This window comes from Nicotiana tomentosiformis, chromosome 12 (genome assembly GCF_000390325.3).
Source record: "Nicotiana tomentosiformis chromosome 12, ASM39032v3, whole genome shotgun sequence".
Taxonomy (NCBI): domain Eukaryota; kingdom Viridiplantae; phylum Streptophyta; class Magnoliopsida; order Solanales; family Solanaceae; genus Nicotiana; species Nicotiana tomentosiformis.
The window spans coordinates 107,492,463-107,517,448 of record NC_090823.1 but is presented as its reverse complement, the minus strand read 5'-3'; the positions used below and the strand labels follow the sequence as shown (position 1 = coordinate 107,517,448).

At 34.5% G+C, this 24,986-nt stretch overlaps 2 protein-coding genes across 3 annotated transcripts; both read right to left on the bottom strand.

Moving 5' to 3' along the window:
- Nucleotides 1-753: 753 nt before the first annotated feature.
- LOC104093028 (transcription initiation factor IIB-2) lies at nucleotides 754-8,909 on the bottom strand. Of its 2 annotated transcripts, none has more exons than XM_009598736.4 (7): nucleotides 8,434-8,909; nucleotides 6,335-6,359; nucleotides 5,499-5,628; nucleotides 5,279-5,409; nucleotides 5,048-5,136; nucleotides 1,545-1,621; nucleotides 754-1,216 (listed from the first exon to the last, which is right to left on the bottom strand). In XM_009598736.4, exons 1-7 carry the CDS (start codon nucleotides 8,781-8,783, stop codon nucleotides 1,083-1,085), a joined length of 936 nt encoding a protein of 311 aa, XP_009597031.1. In that variant the 5' UTR covers nucleotides 8,784-8,909; the 3' UTR covers nucleotides 754-1,082. The 2 variants fall into 2 exon arrangements, with proteins under 2 accessions (XP_009597031.1, XP_033511222.1); XM_033655331.2 differs by lacking the exon at nucleotides 8,434-8,909 and adding an exon at nucleotides 8,301-8,341.
- Nucleotides 8,910-11,520: 2,611 nt separating this feature from the next.
- Nucleotides 11,521-18,446, bottom strand: LOC104093029 (transcription initiation factor IIB-2-like). Its single transcript, XM_009598737.4, has 7 exons — nucleotides 17,942-18,446; nucleotides 16,498-16,522; nucleotides 14,352-14,481; nucleotides 14,143-14,273; nucleotides 13,962-14,050; nucleotides 12,274-12,350; nucleotides 11,521-12,055 (listed from the first exon to the last, which is right to left on the bottom strand). The coding sequence occupies exons 1-7, from the start codon at nucleotides 18,283-18,285 to the stop codon at nucleotides 11,916-11,918; spliced, it is 936 nt and encodes a 311-aa protein (XP_009597032.1). The 5' UTR covers nucleotides 18,286-18,446; the 3' UTR covers nucleotides 11,521-11,915.
- Between the last annotated feature and the right edge of the window lie 6,540 nt (nucleotides 18,447-24,986).

Here is a 24,986-nt window from a genome sequence, read left to right as displayed (position 1 = left end):
TTGATGCTTCTTCGAGTTTTGACAATAAACTCTTGTTTTATTATTTACGTACTTTGTGTTAGGGTGCAAACTTCAGACAAATTAGTCTGAAGTTCTTCGTAGTGCAAACTTCAGACAAAATCAACTTGTTATATTTGAACTTCAGATAATTTTTCCTGGCATGATAGTTGCAAACTTCAGACAAAATTTAACCTGGTAATGTCTGAAGTTTGTCCCCGCAGTCCCAAACTTCAGTTGATGCCTCTTCGAGTTTTGACAATAAACTCTTGTTTTATTATTTACGTACTTTGTGTTGGGATGTATTAATATTTGAGAGGCAGTGGCGAGTCTTTCTTTCTTCTTGATTTGTCGCTTTGTTCAATTTCCAGAAACGATAATATGTGTAACTTACAGGATAACATGTTTGAGAGAGAAAAGAAGAAGATGAGTAAAAGAAGAGGAAGAAAGGAGCGCATGGGTAGCAGGATCTGAAGTTGTCAAAATTAGGGTATAGATTAAATAATTTTAAAAATATGGGTATAGGTTAAATGGGGGCGACCAAATAGGCCCTATGCAATTTTTACGAAAAGAGATTGGATCACTTCGTTGCTCAAGTCAATAGATAAACTCTAATAGGCTCTAGTGACCCAAAAAAATGCATCAATTGAATATTTCCCATTCAAATGGCTCTAATAAATCAGAAGAAGAAAGAGACAGATTATGATTGTACAATTTTTCAAACTTGTACCTGATAAAAGAAAAAACTCCAACAAATATAAAATCTTCTTAGTTGCTTTAAAAAAGATGAAGCACAAGTGATGAAGTTTAGTTTGGAAACTACATTTCCATGTCAAATCTGAGTGTCAGAGATACACGTCTATGGAGAAAGAGCCACTTTAAGAAAAGCATTTACAACTTGCAGTTTCAACTTGAACATCTATCCTAACACTTTTCTGTTGAATGAGAGCTAAAAAATTTCATGTGTATTAGCCCCCTTTTAAAGGGATAAAAGAAACTTTCCTCAATGTATCATCCCACCAACAACATTCTTGAAGCTATTTCAAAAAGTTTGTTACTTCTTGCCATGATGTTCGCTTAATCAATCAAGGACTGCTGATATTTTTAAGGTCTTGACCCCGGGCGTACCAATTTGGTATAATCTTAGAGAGATGCGGGTATAAATCCTTGAACGAATTCCGGATCGTGCCTTCAGCAACTCCAGTTGCAAGTGAGACATCTGCATCCATGCAGTTTTATGCATGAGATATTGGATATTCAATATGCATATACTTCATACAAAAATTCAATAGTAACAAGAGTGGCGTTTAACCTCCAATATAACTACATCAACCCCCCACCCCCAGTCTCTGGGCTAATGTGACAACATGTAGATGTATAGGATTTGAGGATGACATTCACTAGATATAAGAAGGGAAACTCGTTCCACTGAGGTTTTCCTGAATATATCTTAGCTATTTTTATGCAATTCCGATCAAAGAGGGAATTGGTTTCTTAGTATACATGTCAGGACAAAAAGGAGGAGAATAATGGTGATTTCTCATTACCTTTAACTGGCTTCTTTTCATCCGAAAGCTGTGTGACTATGTAGATAACTGCTGCAGCAATAGAAATGGGACTTCTCCTGCATTAATGAATTCAATGGAGGAGTAAACAAATATGATATATCCTGTTGGTATCAAATGTTTGTTCAATCATTTTAGAAATTGGAACAAGTACCATGACCAGCTCTGTGAAAGCTGCCAAGCAGTATTAGGTGACAATTGCATCTCAAGAAGGGCAACAGACGTATAAAATTCCTCATTCTTGTGTAAGAATATAAGAAATCACTAAATTGTAAAAAGCTACATAGAAACAACAACTATGCCTCAATCCTTGTGATGGAGGTTGGCTATATGAATCATTACTAATCATGGGATCTCAAAAAAACCGTATTCAGGTAGAAGAATCACTCTCTAAGCCTGTGACTTCTTAATACAAGTGACACCAGCTCTTCTTTACCTGACTAATACTTTAAAATCCAACGCCATGCTTCAGGAAACAGTCAATCTCAACTACAAGTCTGGGAATTCATACTTTAGCAACAAGGGATTCGCTTCAGAAAAGGAAGTAGTTGTTTCTCTCTCGACCCTGTAGATGTCTACTCAGGGAACTACACAACAGAATTTGACCCAGAAACTCGAAGACAAAGAATTAACATCTGCACGGTTTAGTAAAACCACAGAAACTACTATGAAGCACCTCCAGTTTTCCCTTCACAATAAAAGATCAGTATTTGCAGTTATACTTGGTTCCAGAATGCCATGGATCACATATATTTGTGGGTGACATTTGTCACTTGTGAAATCGAATTTATTCTAAGTCCACAATCTGAATATTCCAATACAAGAATGCTATTACCCTCAAAATAAGCGAACCTAGGCTTGCTTCTACACAACGGTTAAAGAAGGTCTAATATTGAAATTTAAAAAAACAGGGATTATGTCTCGTTTAGGACTTTACAGTATATCTTTCACTAAGCTTTCCTCTAAAGAGAAGCTCTTTTGACTTGCAACATTTACAAAAGATTATACGTCTCCTTTTGCATCATCAATAAAAATCTTTAATGAAAGGGAAAAAAAGCAGGAAGAAGAAAAAGGGACATCTAGCATGGCCCCAAAATTAAAAATATCATTGCATGCTGTAAATCGTATTTCAGAAGGCTATCAGTAACATATATATAATGGAAACAAACCAAATACATCTATGAATCTAGCAAGCCCTTAAAAATAAGGATTCCCTAAATTAATACAAATGAAAAAAATGTGGCAAGAACCTCTAAATTCTAGAGCACAGTCATATTGATAATATGCAGTCATGTATTTCTAACCTTTCTTTTTCATTCACAGAATTCAGTATTAATTGCGAGAATTTCATATAAACACCTACTCCTCCCTCCTTCCCCCTCCCCCAAAGGAAATATAATGCATGACTTAGTTTAACAAAATTAAATCACTTATAAAGTAGACCTTAAGTTGCTGGTATTTCTTTTCCAATAATCAGTCTCATAATTTTAACATTTTTAGCCAACTAAACATTGTCAAATTAGTGAACTTGGACAATGACTCAGTCAAGAATATACCAATAATGTTTCCCCTGTATTCCCTCTTTTATATTGTAAAGGGGATATCAAACAGTTAACAGAGTATTTGAACAAATATATAGGGTAAGACACATGCCTTCAGATTACTAATATAACTTCTTGTAGGCAAGAGATCAAAGGGTAAAAGGTGAAAAGACCCTTTAACAGATGCCTCAAGTTATATCTTTATTCCCAACTTCTATTTTGTCTTTGACGTACTCAATCATAGCATTTGTTTTTAGATCGTCCTTCTATTCATGATAGACCAAGTTGGGTTCAATATATGGCAGCAGGTAAGCAACGTGTGAAGAACAATTTTGAAAGTAAAAAAAGCTATCTAAAAGTAAAGAAAAGAAAAACCAAGGGAAAAGGAAGAGAAAACAAAAAAAGAGAAAAGCGAGTCATAGCGTCAGAAAGGGACCCATCTAAGTTCTTCAGCAACAGGCTTCCACCAGTCCCCCTGCTGGAAAATTCAGCACAATCCTCCTTCAGCATTCCCGTTAACCCTCACCCATTAGTCCACAAATTCAAATGCTAGTCACCCTCCACCTCCAACTTCACAACTGCCACCTTTGCCATCCCTAACTCCCTATCCATCGCACCCCACCCCGACACATACCTTTTCCCCCTTCACCGTACAATGTACCCTGTCCCTTGCAACTCCCTTCTTCCCACTTTTCCAGTACTTCACTAGTCTCTTCTCAATATCAGACCAGCATCCTGTTGGCATCTCCTTTCCTTAGTCTTCTTCCGCCCTTCTCTTAACCCTATGTAACCACCCCTTTCCCACTCTTCAGGTCCGTCGCTGCTGTCCCACAGTAACCTCCTTAGAATCAACTTGAATGCAAATCAAGTGTGGATGTGATTGTATGGAAGCAAGGTAGGATGTGGTCTATACCTTCGTGAACGTCTTTCCTCCCATTTTAAATTTTAATTCCGCATGAATCTCAAAAACATCGCATAAGTCAATAGAAACAGAACTCTGTGGTAGAATGAGGAGAAGGACCACTTAAACACATAGGAAGTTAGGAATGATTTCTATTCAGTATTTTACTTGGAGATCAGAGATTGATTAGTCACAAGAACAATTTCCCTTCCATTCTATTTTAGGTACTCCAGTACATGCAGTCATTTAAAATGGATAATTTGAGCTTAATTACCAATATTAGAAGGTTCATTTCCAAACAATCAAAAAGTAGAACAATCTAACAAAAAATCTGGGATTTTTACCCCAGCCCACAACTACAATCATCCTATAGTCAAGCTAACAGATAAAATGAAGACTAGGTTCATCTTCTGAACATGAAATGATGTGAAAACATAATTCATACACACATTCATTGCTGCTGGACAAGAGAGAGTTGCCCTAGTGGTGAGCACCCTCCACTTCCAACCAAGAGGTTGTGAGTTCGAGTCACCCCAAGAACAAGGTGGGGAATTCTTGGAGGGAGGGAGCCAAGGGTCTATCGGAAACAGCCTCTCTACCCCAGGGTAGGGGTAAGGTCTGTGTACACACTACCCTCCCCAGACCCCACTAGTGGGATTATACTGGGTTGTTGTTGTGTTTTGTTGTATTCATTGCTGCTGCTAAGGGTCATGGTTCTGCTATATAGTTTAGTTATATATAATCTTTTGATACCAAAAACAGACACTATTATCATGATGTATATACCAATTAACAGTACCATGTCTATGGTTTTGTCTTCTCCTGGAATATACTAGCATGTAAGGCACAATAAATTTAGAACTGATTAACGATCTTACATAGTCATAGAATTAAAGACTTCCCTCATTCACCCACTTATTTCAAAATATATGCTCCACTATTTGGAACAAATGAGATTAATTATAGTAAAAACAGCATTTAATTGAACACTAAATAAATCTGAATAAGCATCTGCAGATCAGCATAGATACAAGCAGAGCTACCTTATGTCAAACTCTTCGGATTTTTTGACTGCTTCTTGGGCAGCTTTAACTGTTTGATTTGTCATCCCAAGATTAGAACAAAAGCGCCGCTAAAGATTAAAAGCATGTGTCAGTAACCAAGTTAAGAGAAACAGAAAAGGTTCTGATTTTAAAGGAAATCCAATTCAGAAAAATACTGGTTAGAAGGAGAATGATGTCTTTTTCCCTTTCTTCTAAAAAAATAAATCTCACCATGAAATCCCCAGCATGTATAGTTCCCATTTCCACTGATTGACCCATCTCGAGCTCTAGCTGTTTCACTATGTATTCCTTTGCTCGGCCAATTTCCTTCTTTGTAGCTCCATTCGCAACAGAGCAAATTTCTATTTCCAATCCAGAGTTTCAAGAAAGCTCATTCACATTGAAAGTTAAATCAGGAAGCACCAAAATGACAAAAGATCTTAGCCTGTACCCTTCACAGTTCGAGGCTTGTCTTCTTGTCGACAAGCAATATATAGGCAAGCAGCTAATATAGCATCCTGGTTCCTTCCTCTACTAGATTTTTGATCTTCTACCTTCTTGTAAATCTCATTAGCTCGGTCCTTTGAACAGAATGTAAATCATTATAACAAAATACTGAACAATAATGATCTATGGTTTTTGGTGTCAACTTACTTTATATGAAGTATAACAATATTTTCAAATTCATCTTTCAAAAGAAAAATAACATAGAGTACTTGAGCAGTTCCTTATTTTTTGTACATGTTTAATAAAAAAAAATTCCTATTAATGTTGAGAAAACAATACTGTGAAGTACATTAAAAATTTGCCAATTCCTATCAAAATGAGAAGTCTTGCAGAATATCAAATATAAGGTCACAGAACCAAAGCTCCGGTATTTATGTATATGGTCAAATCAATCGGTTGCTACTTGCTAGTAAAACGAGAACCTCCAGTTAATGTATTGGCAAATACAAAGAACTCATCAAGGAAAGGTTCTTCTCTTCATGCAATGATGCAAATGGAGGAGGGGAGTGGGGGTGGACAGTAAACCCATTAACATTGTCGAGTATTGGACAGCTTATCCAACTCTGTGATAAAACGAGCAAATGAATCAGGCAGCCTTTATTTAATGACCATAGCAAAAGAGATAGCATGACTCTTCATACATAATGAATGAAATTGGAAAGAAAAAGTAATTGGCCGCTTCTTAACACATTTACATATATCTGCACATACTTGATACTTCCTGACATCTCAATGTCATCCGATGAAAATGAGTATCAGGACTTTAGGAGTAAAACATACCTTTATGGTTGCAACCAGGCCCAACCTGAAAAAGATATAATTGCATCAGCCATCTCTTGGAATTCCACGTTATAAGTTCAGCTAAAGTCAATAGAATAAGAAGCCTGACCAAACCCATACTGAGAACGAATATTACAGGTTTCACATTACAAGTTCATTTTGTTCAAATAGGATAACATAACAGAAAGAGACGGTAACAAACACATACATAGAAAGAATAGCACAGTGAAGAGCATTGTGTGAACAATAAGTTGAAATTTCTGACCTACTCAATTACTTGAGAGCAAAAGGTGAATGTTGTAATTCATTTATCGCCTAAAGTAGTTGCCTTGAAGAATAGTAATGACTAGAAAAACAGAATCACAACCATATCATGTTCTCTATGGCACAGGGAAATTATTCTTGGTGCACCGAGACAACTTTTCAGGTGAAAAGACACATGATGCTTCCAGCCACTTAAGGTAATGCAACAATACATGAAGGCATGGATAGAAATTTCCCAAATAGTATAAGGGTAGGAGACTCGGCCACGAGAGCTCTTGGCAATTTCAAACCAAGCAAAGGTCTTCAATCTTCTAATCACAAAATTGTTGTAGCGAGCCAAGTATTTTCTTTTCGTAGTCTGCATGATACACATGCATCTTCCATTATTGGATGCCATCTAAACTAATTTCTCCTTCACATAAATTTTTTTAATATTTGTGTAAAAGAGATGAAATCTAAAACATAGCCTTTTTTCTGATTTAATAGACATAACACTATTTTCAGGCAATGCAATGACTTTGGACTAAACATTCCTGATTCACTACACGGAAGCATCAAAAACAGAAAACATGAGCATTTTCAAATTTCAACCAAGGAACATACTACCAGACAAGCATAAAGACCCAAGTTAGTACAAAATGGCAAGGTCTAAAGGTAACACTTCACATTCCACTTTCAACTGTAAAGTGCAATAGCTGCTTCTTCTATCACCAATATCTTGGAACCAAAATGTTTGTGCCCTTTATATACAGCATTCATTTAGTCTCGTCTGACTGTCATTACCTTGTCTATTGTTTCGCTTTGTAAAATGAACAACAATGGTCCAGCCTTCTAACTAATGTAAATTTTGGCAATCCTTCATGTTTTTGATAACTCACCATGGTAATCCTAGCTAACAACCATTGCCAACCTTAAGGATTTTTCAAGCAATCAAGAGTACAAACTGCACACACCACTATGAGCATTCACCTCATCAAGAAAATCAATAAATACAAAATTTGCGCATATGTTCCTGCTGCTTAGACCAATAAAGAAGCAACAAGTGCTTCAGCCTATAATATTCACACTGTACCATAACTTAGGCCACTTGTAGCAAAAGACAATAAGTTGAGCAACTAGTAAAGATGCAAACCTTTCGCACACTAACTATGGCTATCATCACCGCATGTCATTTTTTAACAGTAATGAATCCAGAAATACAATTTTTACCATGAAGGTCAACAATTTAATTCAGTTGGCTCCAAGGAGTGCTAGAGTACCCAGGCACATACTCAAACCAGGACAAAAAACGGAGAGAGTAAAAGAGTACCAACTCAGTAAGTAATTCTACTCCAACACAGGTAATCAAATAAACCAAATGTGTAAATCTCCACTCACCTAGGTCACCTGCACCAATCACACAAGGGGATTCAAACACACACCAGGTGTCACACCTAGGATTTAAACCTGTTATCTAAACTAATTCTCTTATGAAACGGTAACCAAAAAATCGTTTTGCCTTATATGTAGTGTATAATTTTCCAGCAAAAGGGATTCAATTAATACATCCTACGGGTAAGTTTTTCCTTCAGCCCATATCCCACATTCCAACAAAAAATCAGTGAAACCCCATATCAAAAAATCTAACATTTACATCAAAAAGCAATAACAAAACAAAAAACTAAAACCCAGAAAATAAAAGGAAAAGAAAATTAAAATGCACCTATCAGACATAACACCAATGGCTAGAGCAAAAATCAGAGTAACCCCATATCAAAAAATCCAAGCTTTACACCAAAAACAAAAAACAAATATTAAAACCCAGGAAAATAAAGTGAATCAAGATTGTAAATTACCTATCAGACATAACACCAATGGCTTTAAAAGCCAAGATAAGGGATCGATCGGAATTAGAGCCACGATTCTGCCAACGGCCCAAAGAGGAAGTCAAGAAATCGCTGGTAGTTCCATTGGGTTTAGAGATCACAGTGGATAAACCACCATCAGAAAGCAAAGGGTTACTGGGCCCACCAACTCGATTCGGGTCATTATCCCCTGACTCATTAGCAAAAGTCCTCCACTCAGATGTTTCATCAATTGAATGAGATTCCAAAACTAGCCCACATTCTGAACACACCATATCACCTGCTGAATGATCAAACACAACTTCTGTACTCTTCTTACAGTCTGAACAGTACGCATCCATTGATATACACTAGTAAAAAAATTGATGATTTTTTCTAACTTTTTTTATGAATTGGGTTAGTTCTGTTTTTGGGTGTAAAGAAGAAATGATACAGTTGTTGTTTTTGCTGTGATATATATAGTTGGAGGCGGAGGAAGTGGCGGGGGAATGGGTGAGAGTAGGAAAGTCATGCGGGACTTGTGGGGTTGGTTCAGTTTTGAAATTGTGACAAAAAAGTAAGAATTTGTGACATTTTTTTATCGTCCCCCTTTGTTTGCTTCTCTTTGGAAAGAAAACAAGTAAAACAAGTGTGACCAACTTCTTTTCCTTTTTTTTTTCTTTCCAAGAATATAATGGGATGACATGTATGTGGTTTTTTCTTCCGATATATTGGGTTTAAGTTATGAAAATAGAAAAATTATTAATATGAGGGTTTCTCTATGTAACGTTAATCTGAATTAGTTAGGTCAATAGTTATCAGATGGTTAAACAAAAAAAATTTGTAACCTCAACTAATTAGTCATTAAAACTTATTTATATTAAGTATTGTACTAATAAAAATAGACGCACACATATATGTGTGTATGGCTCGAGCAAAAAGTAATGAGCGTGACCGTATTCGTTTCCAATAACTTGATTTGTTAATAGGATTCTACTAATATGTTGTTATAGAAAAGATGGTGTTTTAGCTCCTTCTATGCATACAAGTTTGATGGCCGTTGACAAAATTTTGTTCAATATAAATGATCTTGAGATACATATTGAATTTTTTATAATATTACTATTTCACGAAGAAATTATAATTACGATTCAAATATGCGAGCTATAGATTACCTGAGGAGCAATTATGTCGTTGCGCTAAGACTGGTGGATAAAATTATTGATAATATTGTGTTTTAAATCTTTATGGTACTATAAAGAATGTGATATGGTTCATACAATATAATGCACATCTATATCAAATTGATAATGCTTTTGAAAGAAAGAAAGAAAAAAAAGATTCTATGCATCCATGATTGCTAAAAATAGTAGAGTATGAACCCAAACTTTCTTTTCTTTTCCTTTTTCGTTTTTAGTTCAAAATGCCAAAATTGTTTCTGTTTCTATTTGAGGATAATCTTATTTTCTTTCACATGGTTTTCGAGGTAAATTGAAACTGAAATGTACTTAACTTGATTTAAGACTAAGAGAAGAAACACAATTGACTGTCTTATGAACTTAAACTTTACTACCAAAATAATTGTAATTCTTAGTAAAATTCTTATTACAGAACAGATAAGAAAAATTTTAAGGCGCAATAAAAAGAGACCATGATACTTTACATCAGAGAAATGAAACATATTTGAAAAGTCAAAATGATTTATGAAATTGGACACTTTCTTAAACATCTTATTTGGTGAGTCTCAATTCCTCACTTTTCTAGCAGTAACTTACTAACTTTTTTCTTATTTTGATTAGTCATTTTCCTGCTTCCTGGAAAATAAAAAGGGAAAAGATGAAATCATCAAGGGACCAAATACCCTTTACTTTAAAAATAAAAAATAAAAAAATAAAAAGGATGGTAGTTTTTGATAAGACATTTTCCTGCTTCCTCCTTTTTGTGCTCACCCTAGTTTTATATATATAAATGAAAATGAGCAGTAGTTTCTTTTCAATATAAACAAGACAAAGGATGGGAAGCCAAGAAAAGAATGATTGTATGGAAAGGAAAAGAAAAGTGAAATTGAAGGACAAAAAGAGGAATGGGCTTGCCTATTAATGTGATATATGCCAAAGGACGCAAGCAAATGGATAAGATATTGTAGTAGAGAAGTCTTTGATCATAAAAAAAAGGTGATAAGATACTGTTAATCTTGCTTCACAAAGATGACAAAGACACTATTCGGCATTGGTGTTAATATATGTTTTTTTTTTTAACGAAAAAGAGCTATTATTTTGTTTGTCTAGGTGAAAGACTACTATCTAATTATATACTCCTAAACCATTATTATTTATCTTTTAACGAAATTGCCTCCTTCTTAGAGATAATGACAAAAGCCAAATATGTGTAGTCAAAGCTAAATGTAAAAAGTATTTTGGGTTGTCCAAAGAACTTGTAACTTAGATTGCTCCAATACAATTATTTTGGAGATCAATTTTATGATCCAGCACAAGATATTATTTTAGTTTTATGATTCTTTTCATAGGAAATGAGAAGATATAACAGGAAACATCATTCATAAGGTCATTTTCTTCTATTATAACTTGGAAGATCTTAAGAGATCATTTCTTCGTTATTTTTTGTTTTGAAACACGTCATATCAATCTCTTCTTAATGTATTCTCTGTTGTCTCCATCCACTAGAATTGGTGTGTTCGCACCTTCTTCCATAAGGTCGGAGACCGTTCTTCTTCAGTAGTCTCAAGTTAATTCGTTCTTTCCTTAACAAGAATCAATTCAATCTATATGATGAGTGTTTTTAGTCTGCTTATATGTTGACTATATTAGAAATTTAGAACATTTCCAGGTACGCCATCCAAGCAACACAGCAAAGATTTAGAGTCTCACAGGTATATCCAAATGTACGAGGGAACTCAAAATGTATGTATGTGGTTCTCGTTTGGAACAGCAATCACAAACCATGGGGCAACTGAAGCCTGAACCTGACGTTTTCTTATGACCATTCCCTTTCAAATGCATTGAACTAAGGAGAAAACGAGAAACTGTCATCTAGTTAGTGAGTTACCTGCTGCTTAAAAATGGTCATTGGCAACTATAGTCAGAACAAACTGAGATATTTCATTTCATGAATAGAAGAAAAGCAACATCGTTTTGAAAAGGAAAGTATCTTACCACATAAATGGATCTTATGGAAGAAGAGAGCCTTTCGCATGACAATGTATAGCCATAAAAAAATTGGACAACAATGGCCTATAAAATCTGTGATTGCTCAATAACATTTAAAAATCAAATTGCCTATCTGTGTTGAGGGGAAAAAATGAAACAAAAATTTAGATTACTCAGGACCTACATGACTACAGTGCACCTGTATAAGAATCCAGAACACAGAATTGCCAACTTCAAGGGCTAAACTCCGACATATAATGTTTTCTCTATTTGCCTTCTTACAGAGGCCCTAGAGCAGATTCCTATAACTCAACAACTAGGCGTCTCTTATGCCTTTGGACTGCACAGGTTCTTAAGGTCCTTATCCTTGACATACCATTCTGGTATTATTTTGGAAGCATGAGGATAAAGATCCTTGTACGCATTCTTGATAGTCCCTTCTGCAACTGTGGTTGCAATTGAGATATCTGCATACGCGAACTGTCAAACCATATATGCAAAACTAGCATAGTCACCCAAGATTAAAAGCAACTGTGCAACCACATATGAAGAATTCAATTATGCAATCAATAGCAGGTGGAAACACTACAAATGCAAATGCTCCTATTTAAGCAATGCATGCATTTATAGAACATAGCGCCTATTTGGCTCAAGATTGCACAAAGAGGAAGGTAAATGTCCAAACCTCGCAGGGGTTTCCTCATATCTGTAAGTTGAGTTATCATGTATATTATTGCTGCAGCAATTGATATAGGACTCCTCCTGCAAAAGGGGGAATAACTATTAAGGATATAATCTACCAAACTGTTGTGCATAATAAACTCTGTTGCCACTGATAGCACCCAATTACTGGCTTCTGTTCCCTTTTAGCAATTGTTTTACTGGTTAGAATTCCAAGGGGTCGTCCATACAACAACAACAACAAAAAACCCAGTAGTTTCCCACAAGTGGGGTATGAGGAGGGTAAGATGTACGCAGCCTTACCCCTACCCCTGGAAGGGCAGAGAGGCTGTTTCCGCTAGACCCTCGGCTAGAGAACGACTAAAAAAGAAAAGGTAATTGCAACAAGTAGGAATAACAGCAAGATGAAATAAGATTGAATCCAAGAATGCAGTCAAACTCTAGGTAGTAATAGCCATCTATGAATAAAATATATCATACTAACACCACTGCTAGCGAACTGAGTAAGACAAAGAGAAACGCTCGACTACCCACGAACCTTCTACCCTAATCTTTGACCTCCACACCCTACAGACAAGGATAAGCGAAAATAATCCCGGGATAAAATGTGAAATTATTTTATCCAGCGTTTGGCTGAACTTTTTATTCCTGTACAAGCAATCCCGAGATTGTTTATACCACAACTATGATATTAGTTTTGTAGCACTCTCCATGTGGGAATAACATCTCGAGATTACTAATCTCGGGGATAAAATAATAAAATGACACAATTGCCCTTTTCCAAAATTTCTCTCAACATTTTTAAAAGAAAGCCAGGGTCAAAATTGAAAACAAAAGTTTATCCAAGCACATCCAATATTAAAAATGAAACAAAATTTTTGTTATACCCACTATACCTCTTTTTAGTCCAATGAACCAAACATCTACCAATAAAAGTATATCCACACCAACAAGGGTCGTGGTGGAGTGGTAAGTACTCCTTCATCCTTAATCAAAGGTCTCGGGTTCGAGTCCCTGGGTATGGAGTCGCCTTTGTTAGGGAGCGCTTTACCCTCAATGTGGGACTTCCCGGCGCGAATCCGGATTTAATTGGGCCCCAATGTGGGTATCGGACACCGGGTGGGAAACCCAAAAAAAAAAGTATATCCACAAAATAACCCCATTCTTATTTAATCCATGTATTATAATCCCCACATTGTAGTTCACAATATAACTTGTTCACACACCAAATGACCTCCAAGAGAGCAAACTACGTCTAGTTGAGAAATGTCCACTAAAATTTCTTCAGCTAGACTTTCATATATTTCTCATTAAAATCAAACCAGTGTGGTTTATTCAACCTTCTTCCTTGGAGGTTGTGGAGCGGTGAACACATTCAAAGCCCAAGAAGTTGAACGAACTGACAAAAGTTCTTCACCCACTATACTCACTGACCCAACATCATTTTTTCCGATAAATTCAGAACTTTTCTCAAAGTTCCAGACAGAGTAATTGCCAAAATCAAATTTACAGAAGGTTCACTCAATATGAAAGAAGAGCATTCAAGCCACCGCAAAAATCAAAGGGTTTCATCAGAGAGTTTACATGCGCATCCACAAACCAATGACTTTACCAGCCTCTGGATTATTACGTGACCAAGGAATGGACTTACCAGATTAAGAACTTAAATAAACATACACAAACAAAATGTACCTTATATCAAACTCTTCCGACTTCTGAACAGTTTCTTGGACAGCCTTAATTTCTTCATGGTTCATACCAAGGTTGGAACAAAAACGTCTCTGAAGATCAAGAATAGTTCATGTCAGGATAGTATAAAGGCATATAAATATCAGATAAGAGGCGCACAACCCACAATATTTGGTTCACTCACCAGATAGTCCCCAGCGTGTATAGTTCCCATCTCCATTGATTCTCCCATTTCAACCTTCAATTGTTTCACAATGAATTCTTTTGCTCGGCCAATTTCCTTCTTACTAGCTCCATTGGCAATTGAGCATATTTCTAATCAACATCCAAAGTTTTAGAGTTCACACAGAGGACTAAACCGTTAATCTACATGATCAGGTAACATTGCCACACCTTTTACAGTGCGTGGTTTGCCTTCTTGGCGACAAGCAATGTAGATACAAGCAGCTACCAAGGCATCAAGATTCCTGCCTCTGGTACACTTCTGGTCTTCCAACCTTTTATATATCTCACTTGCTCGATCCTGCACAAGATCAAAGAAAACACACATCTTAAAAGAATAAGACAGAAAGAAGACTTGGTGCTACCATATAGTGCAAAAGAATTGTCCTAGCAACATAATTCAGTATGGACGAACAGAAGATTAATCCTAATAAGAGAAAAAGTTATATCAAAATACTCGATGCAGATTTCAACCAAGAAAATGGAAAAAAAGATTATATCAGATGACATCCCCTGACATATCAAGGAAATAAGTCCGCAGCAATAAGGACTATCAAACTTTGGAGCTTTACACAATATCTTGGGCAGAGAAAACTAATGGTTTCTGTTTACTAAGGCAAATCATGATGGATAAGATGCAGAAATTGGCCGGAATCTACATAATTAACTCATAAGATAGGCAGAAGCACTAAGCAGAAAAAGACTCAAAACAGAAATAACACTTGAGCACAAATAAAATGAACTGAAGAAGATGCCAATGGAAGAAAGTCAGACTGCTTCAACTGAAAAGGCGCGAGAGAAGCCAGAAAGCAGTGAGATAATTACGAAAAACCCTCCAGAACATGTCAGAAGAGCACAGCAGAATAAGAGTCCTTATGAGATGAATCTTAGCATGATCATATGAGGTCAGAAACGGGGACTAAGTATGTCAAATCGTATATGACATTTAACGGGGTATATACAAATAACTTTAAAAGATGACACTAAGAAAGTAAGTTTTACTTTCATTACTCATGAACAGATCCCATTTTGTCGCTATGACCAATGCAAATTCACAAACTATATTACTTGTATGAAAAAATAAATCTATCTGATATGCACAAGCAGGAGAATCCCATGAAACAAATCGCTACGCTAAATCAGCTGTTCAGAATCACAAAAATGGCTTATTACTCACGGAAAGTCATTTTTCAACAAAATGAAACAGCTAACCCGCAAACAAGCAACATGCAAGCAAGTTTGAAGATTGCTGTCATTATCTTCTGTTGCAGATGCTACACTTCAACTTCTATGAATTCCCCATTATTTAATTGAAGATGTGATGCATGAGTTACTACAGATGTTTAACAATCAATTCTGTATACGCAAGACCAATTCACCAAATTTAAGGTTCGATGAATGTTCTATAAAGTGCAACCATATAATGCTTCATCCATGGAACAACAAGACAAGAAGGATTATTTGTAACATGGCAGTTACTCAGTGTTGGACAACAAACCACTTTGGACAGCCAAAGCGTCTGTCCAACTTTTAGCTAGCGTTTGGTTATAGATTCCCAAATTTATTCTGAAAAATTTGATTTGGGTGAAGTTTGGTTTGAAGATGAAAAATGTGTTTGAACATCTGTTTTGGGTGAAGTTTGGTTTGGAAAAACATGAAACATGACTTATACCCACAAGTTCTAAAAACTATCACAAATACCCAACAGTACCATTATCAATAACATTCATTATATTGTCGCAAACCATAGTCCTGAACATAAATAAATTTGATACAAAATTTTATCATTTTTATAATGAACTATATGATACACTATCAGATGACCGAGAAGACGAAGCAACATCGTTACAAAATAATAAATGGTGGGCTCTTTTATAAAATATAAAAGTTTGGGGCAATTTTTAAAAAATATAATAGTGACATTTTGGCCCAAAACCAGCTCACATTTGGGATTTGGGACTTGGGATTTGGCCAAAATGTAGGCAAAATCTATGGCCAAACATGTGTTTGCCAAATAAAACCCAAGTTCATTTTGACAAAATCTATGGCCAAACGGGTCCTTAGTGACAGCCCATATTGTCTAGTTCACTGTCTGTAGTAATTATCAGGAAAGTGAATGATTTTCCATTTTTCATTCAAAGTGAAGCCCCCACATTGTGAGGAAAGTTTATAATCCTATTATGTGGGAAAGAAGCAGCAAACAAAAACAAAGATGCAACACTAATTCTCAGAAACACTTTATTGGAAGTTAGTATTATTTTCAAAATTACTTGCATGTCTGATGCCCAATTAACTTAAAAGAGTACTAAGAACATACCCTTATAGTAGAAACAAGGCTCAACCTGTAAAAAAAGGAGGAAAAAAATCTCAGTGCAATCAATTGATACAAAACTCCCAACCTTACAAGAACTAGAATGAAGGATACAACATTAACTAAAACACACAAAACTAATTCAAACATTTAATGACTCCTAAACATCTCAATAATTGTTTCAACAAAGGCACAAACACAATTGGTCAGCATCATTACTCATGTCCTCCTAGCAATCTCAACAAGTTATAAACCAGTATTATCACTTCAAATACAGTTGTAACATAAAGCTAACTGAAATGCCATCTCAAAGAATTTGAGTAATTACAGCACCAAATCAATCAAATTGTGAATCTATATTTCATCCACGAATGTCTTCCATCCAAAAAGCTTAATGGAGGAAAAGAAGTCGTCCAGTTTTACTCTTCAAATTAACCACATTTTTACCTGTGCAATTTCATTACCAGATTCTCTAAGATAAACCTATTTGATACCAATAGCCAACAACGTACAAGCCCTGAAGTCTGATCAATGATAAAATTAGCTATGGGTTGTGACTCAAACTCTATAGATGTGTTAACCACTAGATTAAATAAAAAATAGATTCCAGATCAAAGGCGAAAAGCGCAAAAAAGCTCTAAGGTCTGTTGGGGCTTTAAGCGCAAAACGTAAATAAAGCATGGGCTTTAATGAAAAAAGGCGCAAACTGGAGAAAAAGTAAAACCGTGTATATGTAGTCCAAGACTAATGCATGAATAATAAATATATGGACAAAGAAATTGAAAAAAAATTACGATAAAGTTCAATATCAATTGTTTAATGTCGCCTTTTCAGGATTACACTCATTGGCAAGGAAAAGTATACTTAGAGCCTTGATGCGACACTAAAGCACCCAAAAAGCGAGGCAAAGCACTCAACATGTTTTAAGCCTCGCTTCAGGGCTTAAGCGCGCCTTTGACAATATTGTATTCCGAACCCGGTAAATCAAATGGGTTGTGGTAAAATACCAAACTGGAACCCATAAAGTTCAAATGCTGGATCAAGTCTCAGATAAAGAATAAGCTTTTTTCATCTTCCAACATACCATTACTACACCTCAATCCAAAACTAGTTGGATTAAGCTGTATATATCCCCATATCCAATCCGATCCATTCGAGCTCAATTCATTTCAAAAATAATTAATTGTAGAGATTCTCTTAAATTCACTCTTGGTTCTAGTTTCTACACAAACATACAAATATCAAATACATAACCTAATATAAGTGCATCAATAGTTGTTTCAGTCCTAAACAAGTTGGGGTCGGCCATATAAATCCTCACTAACCATGTTACTTCATATTAGCTTATCTCGGGCCAATAATATATAAAATAAAATATTAAAAATATTAATAATAATAAGCATTAGGGTTTCATCAACAAGTAAATAAAAGCAACCGGTAATTAACAGACCTATCAGCCATATTAGCAATGGTCTTAAAAGCTATAACAATGGCTCTATCAGGATCACCGCCCCGATTCTGCAACCGAGCAAGAGAACCATCGCCGTTACTACCATTAGGCCCTTTAGAAATAACAGTTGAAAGGCCCGCATCGCCAAGTAACGGGTTAACGGGTCCGCCAACACGATTCGGGTCATGATCACCGGATTCATCGGCAAAAGTACGCCACTCAGATGTCTCATCGATTGAACGGGATTCCAATACCAGCCCACACTCCGAGCAAACCGTATCGCCGGCGGCGTGGTCGAATACTACCTCCGTGTTCCGTTTGCAGTCCGAACAATATGTATCCATTTTTTATAAAAACAGTTTTGACCCGATTCGATTCAATTATAGGTCCGGTGACGATGAACGGAAGAAGGTAACGGAGAGAGATAAGTTACAAATTACTATTGTGTTATTGGGTTCTCTCTCTCCAAAATTGACCTGCTAATGGAGAGGAGTAAGAAAAATATTGAAGGGTCAAAGGGTATTTATAGACCTGAATTCAGAATGCGGGTCGGTAGAAGTGTCCTCGGTAGGGTCCACTAACTTTTATTTCTAACAATTAAGAGAATGGAGAAAATATCGATTGTACCTCTCTGTGGTATATTTGATTAGACGAAGTTTAAGAAGCAAGAAAATTATTTTCAGTATTTGCAACTTAAATTCTGCTTCAATTTATGTCGTATTCCCTTTTCGAGATTTAAATTCTTTTATTTTGATAAAAAAATTCAAGTTTTTAAATAAATTTTATATATGTTGAAAATTAAACCAAGATTAATTAGTATTCCTAAGTTGTCTAGGATTTGGTTGGTATTTTATTTAATTCATGTCTAGTAAGGTTTTATTTACCAAATTTATATTGCAATAGGTTTTGTTATTCTAGTCAAATTTGGATTGCAGTATTATAAATAAGGGTTTTGATACATATTTTCAATTGTGGAGAGATAGCTACGATGTATAGAGATTAAAGAGTTTCTGAGTTCTGAAAAAGTCTCCTGCCACATTATCTCTCAAGTTTTATAAATTTTCTTCTATATAGCATTTGTTGAATTTTTTACTTGTGCCTAAATTGTACTTCGGGATATTTCAATCCTTCAAATTGGTGTCAGAGCCTGTATGAGATCCTACAGAGCCGCCGGGAGATCCTAAAAAATATGGATACTCTATTACCTGATTGTCCCGTTTTTGTGTTTGATGGAAAAATAATTTTGAAACTTGGTATCAACATATGAAGAATTTTTTTATGGCTATTGGATTATGGTCCACCATTGACGAAGGATTTGAGGAACCCCCCGCAGTCACAACATTGATGGGTAATGCAACTACGCAATTGGAGAAGAAGAGACATTTAAATTAATATAAGGCACGCTACTATCTCGCTATCAAGGTCTAATTGCATGTATCTAAAAAATATTTGCATGCAAAGTCATCAAAAGAAGCGTGGACAATCTTGGTGAAGTCATATCGAAGAGTTGCTGATATAAAGATGGAGAAACTGCAAGAGTTTATGAGTCAATTTGAGTTGGCTTATATGAGGCCAATAAAGTATGTCAAAGAATTTTTTACAAGAATTAAAGATATAGTCAATGGTCTAAGCACTAATGGAGAAGTATTGAAAGAAGTTAATGCTGTTAAAAAAATATTGAAGTCTCTAAGTCAAGTTCACAACAAGCTAAGAAAGTTATTATTGAGGCTACCAAAGATCTTAGCACTCTCAAACTTGATAATTTAGAATGCGAATTGGTGACATATGAGAGAACACTAAATCAATAGAAAGATGAGACATTGGAGAAGGCATCGCAAAAAAAGGATGATCAACCAAAAGAAAAAGAAGACACATCAAATATGGTGAAAATAAATCAAGAATACTAAAATTTAAAAATAGAAAAGAAAAGAAGAAAAGGTACACGTAATTTTTGTTGTGATAGAGATTTCATTGAAAGCGAAGAGAAGTCAAATAATATTCAAATTTATCTAAAATTTCTGCAATTGTTAAAAAGGACGATTTGATTGCAAGGGATGTCCATCCAAAAGAGGATGGTGTTTCACCAGAAAAATTATTTGATGGTATTAGAGATGAACCTAGTAATGAAAGAAGCAAGATAGTTCATCATGAGAAAGTTTCTAACGATTTACCCAAGATTGAGACAGAAATAGCTTGGAATCTAGAACCAGAATAACACATGATTATAGATATTGAAGATACAGTGCCATTACTCGAGATTGCATGTTTCAAGGAGCATGACAAAATGTTTATTGGTGGCATTACTCTACAACCTGTCGAATGTTCAATTGGAGTTGAATGGGTGTGCAAGTTCACCCACAAGGCAATTGGAGAGGTAGATGCTTTCAAAGTAAACGAAAAATATATTGATGATATTTTGAAGGAATTTACCATGGTTAAAGCTAAATCAATTATGATTAATATCGAAGAGAATTTGAAATTGACTAAAGATGATACCCGTGATTTTGTCGATACTATATATTTTAGGAAAATGGGGAAAAATCTAAGGTATTGAACTTCTACAAGATTTGATATTACTCATAGTATGCTCAAGTTTGAAGATCTTGGTTTAAGGGAGGCTGTCGGAAATTAAACCAAGATTAATTAGTATTCCTAAGTTATCTAGGATTTGATATTTGGTAGTTTATTTAATTCATGTCTAGTTAGGTTTTATTTACCAAATTCATACTGCAATAGGTTTTGTTCGTCTAGTCAAATTTGGATAGTAGTATATAAATAGGGGTTTTGATACATATTTTCAATTGTGGAGAGGTAGCTACGATGTAGAAAGATTCAAGAGTTTCCGATTTCTGAAAAAGACTCCTACCACGTTCTCTTTCAAGGTTGATAAATTTTCTTCTATATATCCTTTGTTGAATTTTTTACTTGTGCCTAAATTATTATTAGGGGTATTTCAATCCTTCAATATATTTGATAATTATATAAAAAGTATTATAATTCAGAATAATTAATAGTTCAAAATATTTAAAATATATATTTTAAAAATTATGATAAATGAACAATTCATTTGACTTTTGAAATCCGAATACCATCACATACACCGGGACAAATTGAATAATAAATATTTACATAGTTACTTACCAAAACTCCAGCCCCCTCTCCCATAACAAAGTCGTCTGTATCTTTGTCCCACCGTTTAGAAAGCAGTTTGTTGATTATTATTTATTCTTCGAAACGTTAAATTATTTTTAAATATAAAAATATATTATTCTTTTATAGATTAAAAAAATAAGTCACTTAGGCCATTTTCAACCCTTGCCTTCATTTTCTCCTCCAAAATGGAGTAAAGTTACTCCAACCATTACTCCATTTTTTACTCTAAAAAAGAATATTCCATTTTATATTCTTCTCTCTCTTCAATATTATATTATTATTTTAAAGAAATTCTATCTTTTTTCTATTAAAGAAATTCTATCTTTTTTTCTTTTTTATATATTCATCACATATAATTTAATATAAAAATATTTTATACCATAAATTTTCAAATAATATAATTTGTAAGCAAATATTATAGATTATATATATTAATGGATAATTCAAATAAAAGTGAAATCATTGAGATACAAGATAATTAAATACATATTACATTACAGTAAAATTCATATTAAATATTACATAAATATTCAACTTTCATCTCTAGTATGCTCCCATAAATGATCTATTAATGTATTACGAAGTGCAAAATGAGCATCTTTGTCCTTAATTTTTTTGTGTCGAGTTAAAAATTGCTCAAATCGGTGATTTTCATCTATTACCATTTCTACCGTTGGAGGTGGACATTCCCAATCATCTTGAATTGGTGCATTAAGATCACGTTCATCCTCTATTATCATGTTGTGCAGTATAATACATGTAGTTATTTCCAATTTTCATGTATTTCTAATTTTAATGTATTTTCAGTATTTTCAATTTTCACTTTTCAATTTTAGCAACATCTAATATTTTATATTCGCACCTTTCAATTTTAGCAACATTTAATATTTTATATTTGCACCATTCATTTTTGTGAGATGATTATATATTTTTTGTATAATTATAACTTATAATAAAATTAACTTACAATTTTACATAAAAATAATAAATACACAAAAATTAATTTATCAAAATTATACACCAAAGTTAAGATGTAAAATTAATATTATAAAGATATTACATAAACATAATTAGATATATATAAGGAGATAAATTAAAAGAGTTAAATAATAAAAATAATAATAAAATAAGGATAAATAGTAATGGAGGGGATGAATAGTGTCACTCCATATTTGAGGTAACACTATTTATCCCCTATTTTGGGAGCAAAAATAGGGGAGCACTAGAACCCCATTATGGCAAAAAATGCCTCCATTATGAAGAAATGGGGGAGAGTTGGAGATGCCCTTAAAATAGAAAAAATAATAATCTTTTAAGTTATCATATTAAACTTGATATGGAGAGTCATATATCATTATAATAACCTAAATTTAATCCGACGAAATACAAAAATTGTAAATACTACCAATTATTAAAAGAAATGATCTGTAAGTGCTAGTGCTCAAAACTTAAAAGTATGACGGGAATATAAGTTTTGATAATCCACTACTAATTCAAGTCATAAAAAGGTAGAAGTACCTCTTTTAATGTTATTGGGCAGACAAAATTACTACTAGTAAATTAGTAATTTGTTTTTATTCACTTGTCCATTTTTTATTTACAGTTTTTACTCTAACAGCTTGTTTGGACGGTTGTTACCTATTATATTGTATCGTATTGTTACTTTAAATATAATGTTTGTTTTGATTGTTACTTAATTTTTATTGTATCGTATCGTTAAATCCATTGTTATGTAACGACGAAAAGGGTACTTTATGTAACGATTGATTTGGTGTGGTCGCGTCGTTACCTTGTCTTTTTCTCTCACCTTGCCCTTTATTATTATTAAATAATCTTTTATTTTACTTTTTAATATAATAATTCTACCCCGTACCATAATTTTTCTTTGTAACACTGCAAGTTTATTCTTCATATTGCTGATACGTGACATAATGAAACAATGACAAACAATACAATTTATCCAAACAAAATATTCAGAAAACGATATAATACAATATGATACATTATGAAACGATATGTAACAACCACGCAAACAAGCTATAAGAATGCAAGGAATACTAATTTGTTTCTCTTTGGCATTTATCCAATCAGAGCATTTATCCAAAAGATATGAATTGTTTTATGAAGATATGAGTAATTAATTGTTGATATCATTTATGGCTTCAATGCGTATGCAACACCCGCGAATTAAAAAAAATGAAAATGTCACAAAACAATCTCTGTAGTTAGTATGTGTACAAAAAGAAACTTCTTAGCAATTTCCATTGTCAAACATGAGAATAAAAATGAAAATTTAATTGGAGGTATTAACAAATAAATGGTATTTATAGGAATATTCCTTGCCTAAATTGATCTTTTACATTTATTCTTGGCATTTTTAATACATCTAAAATTTAACGAATAATTATATTACTATGTTCTTTGGCGTAACATAGAAAACGCACTGTACATATATACGGGAGGAAGAAGGGCTCTTAAGCCCTTTTTTCTTTCCTTTTTCTTCCTCTTTTTTAACTTTATATTTTCTGCCTCTTCTTTTATTTCTTATTATAATTTTTTAAATCAAAATTATTAGTGTTCACTCTCTTTATTTGCTTGTATTACACGCATTTTGTCCAACTCAGTCTACTCAATGCCACATAAGCTTGAGCAACTTTATGACTATCTGTACAAATTTCTTTGAATCCATACCTTTTAGAATCGGCGGTGTCCCTGGTATTTGGTCAACCCGGGAGTTGTATGTCTTCACTTTCTTGTCATTTGCCTCGATTTTCTTTTCTCCCGATTCAATCCGTTTAGTGAGCTCCTCGAACATTTTCATAATGGCGGGGTCAGTCCCCGATTCGTTGGCATTCGACCTTTCTGGCACAGGTCCAGTCCTGTGAACGACTTCTGGTTCGATTCTACTCGGTGTTCGGTGCTGATTTTGTAGTTATGTTATAGCGGCTTGTTGAGCCTGTAATATTTTGAATATCAATTGGAGACTAACTCCACCCTCTTCTCCGCCCTGTGTACCTCGACCACCTGATCGAACTTCCCTACGTATACTACCTTCGGGCTCAACGCCCAAATTTGCTTTAAGGCGACAAGTGAACTGACATCGACGAGATTAACAATTGGTGCTCCCTCGAGGTCGGCCTGAGGCACCTCGATTCATGGGGCGGTTAATGTGATGACCCAAAATGTCATCTTTAAATTTAATAATTAATTTTATATTCTAAGATCTCGAAAAGTACTATTTATCATTCCTCGACTTGCGTGCACAGTCTGTAAGATTTTTCGGAAAGTTTTCAGGTAAAAAATGAATTAAAATGTGAATTAGAGCTTTAAAACTCAACTGAGTTGACTTTGGTCAATATTTTGAGCAAATGGACTAGGATCAGTATTTTGATAGTTCCGTTAGGTCCGTATCGTGATTTGGGACTTAGACATATGTCCGGAATCAAATTCCGAGGACCCTAACCCGAGATATAGAATTTTGATAAAAAAATTAAAATTTTAATTTCAAATAGTGACCGGATATCAAATTATATGCAAACGACCCCGGAATAGAATTTTGATGATTCCAACATCTCCGTATGGTAATTTTGGACTTAGAAGTGTGATCGGAATTTTATTTGGAAGTCCGCATTAGAATTAGGCTTGAAATGCCAAAAGTTGAATTTTTGGAAGTTTGACCGGGGGGTTGACTTTTAGATATCGAGGTCGGAATCCAATTCTGGAAATTAGAATAGGTCTGTTATGTCATTTATGACTTGTGTGCAAAATTTGAAATCATTCCGAATTGATTTGATATGTTTCGGCATAAGATATAGAATTTAAAAGTTCAAAGTTCATAGATTTTGATTTGAGGCGCGATTCGTCGTTTTGATGTTGTTTGATGTGGTTTGAA

What these genes read in the sequence shown, in the direction of transcription:
- LOC104093028 (XM_009598736.4), bottom strand. Translation starts at nt 8,783, where the DNA reads ATGGATGCGTACTGTTCAGACTGTAAGAAGAGTACAGAAGTTGTGTTT. An exon ending in ATTGGTGTTATGTCTGATAG is followed by an intron (nt 6,360 to 8,433) that starts GTAATTTACAAT and finishes TATCTTTTTCAG; the next exon opens with GTTGGGCCTGGTTGCAACCA. An exon ending in TCCGAAGAGTTTGACATAAG is followed by an intron (nt 1,622 to 5,047) that starts GTAGCTCTGCTT and finishes TCATTAATGCAG; the next exon opens with GAGAAGTCCCATTTCTATTG.
- LOC104093029 (XM_009598737.4), bottom strand. Translation starts at nt 18,285, where the DNA reads ATGGATACATATTGTTCGGACTGCAAACGGAACACGGAGGTAGTATTC. An exon ending in GCCTTGTTTCTACTATAAGG is followed by an intron (nt 14,482 to 16,497) that starts GTATGTTCTTAG and finishes GATCTTGTGCAG; the next exon opens with GATCGAGCAAGTGAGATATA. An exon ending in TATGAGGAAACCCCTGCGAG is followed by an intron (nt 12,056 to 12,273) that starts GTTTGGACATTT and finishes TCGCGTATGCAG; the next exon opens with ATATCTCAATTGCAACCACA.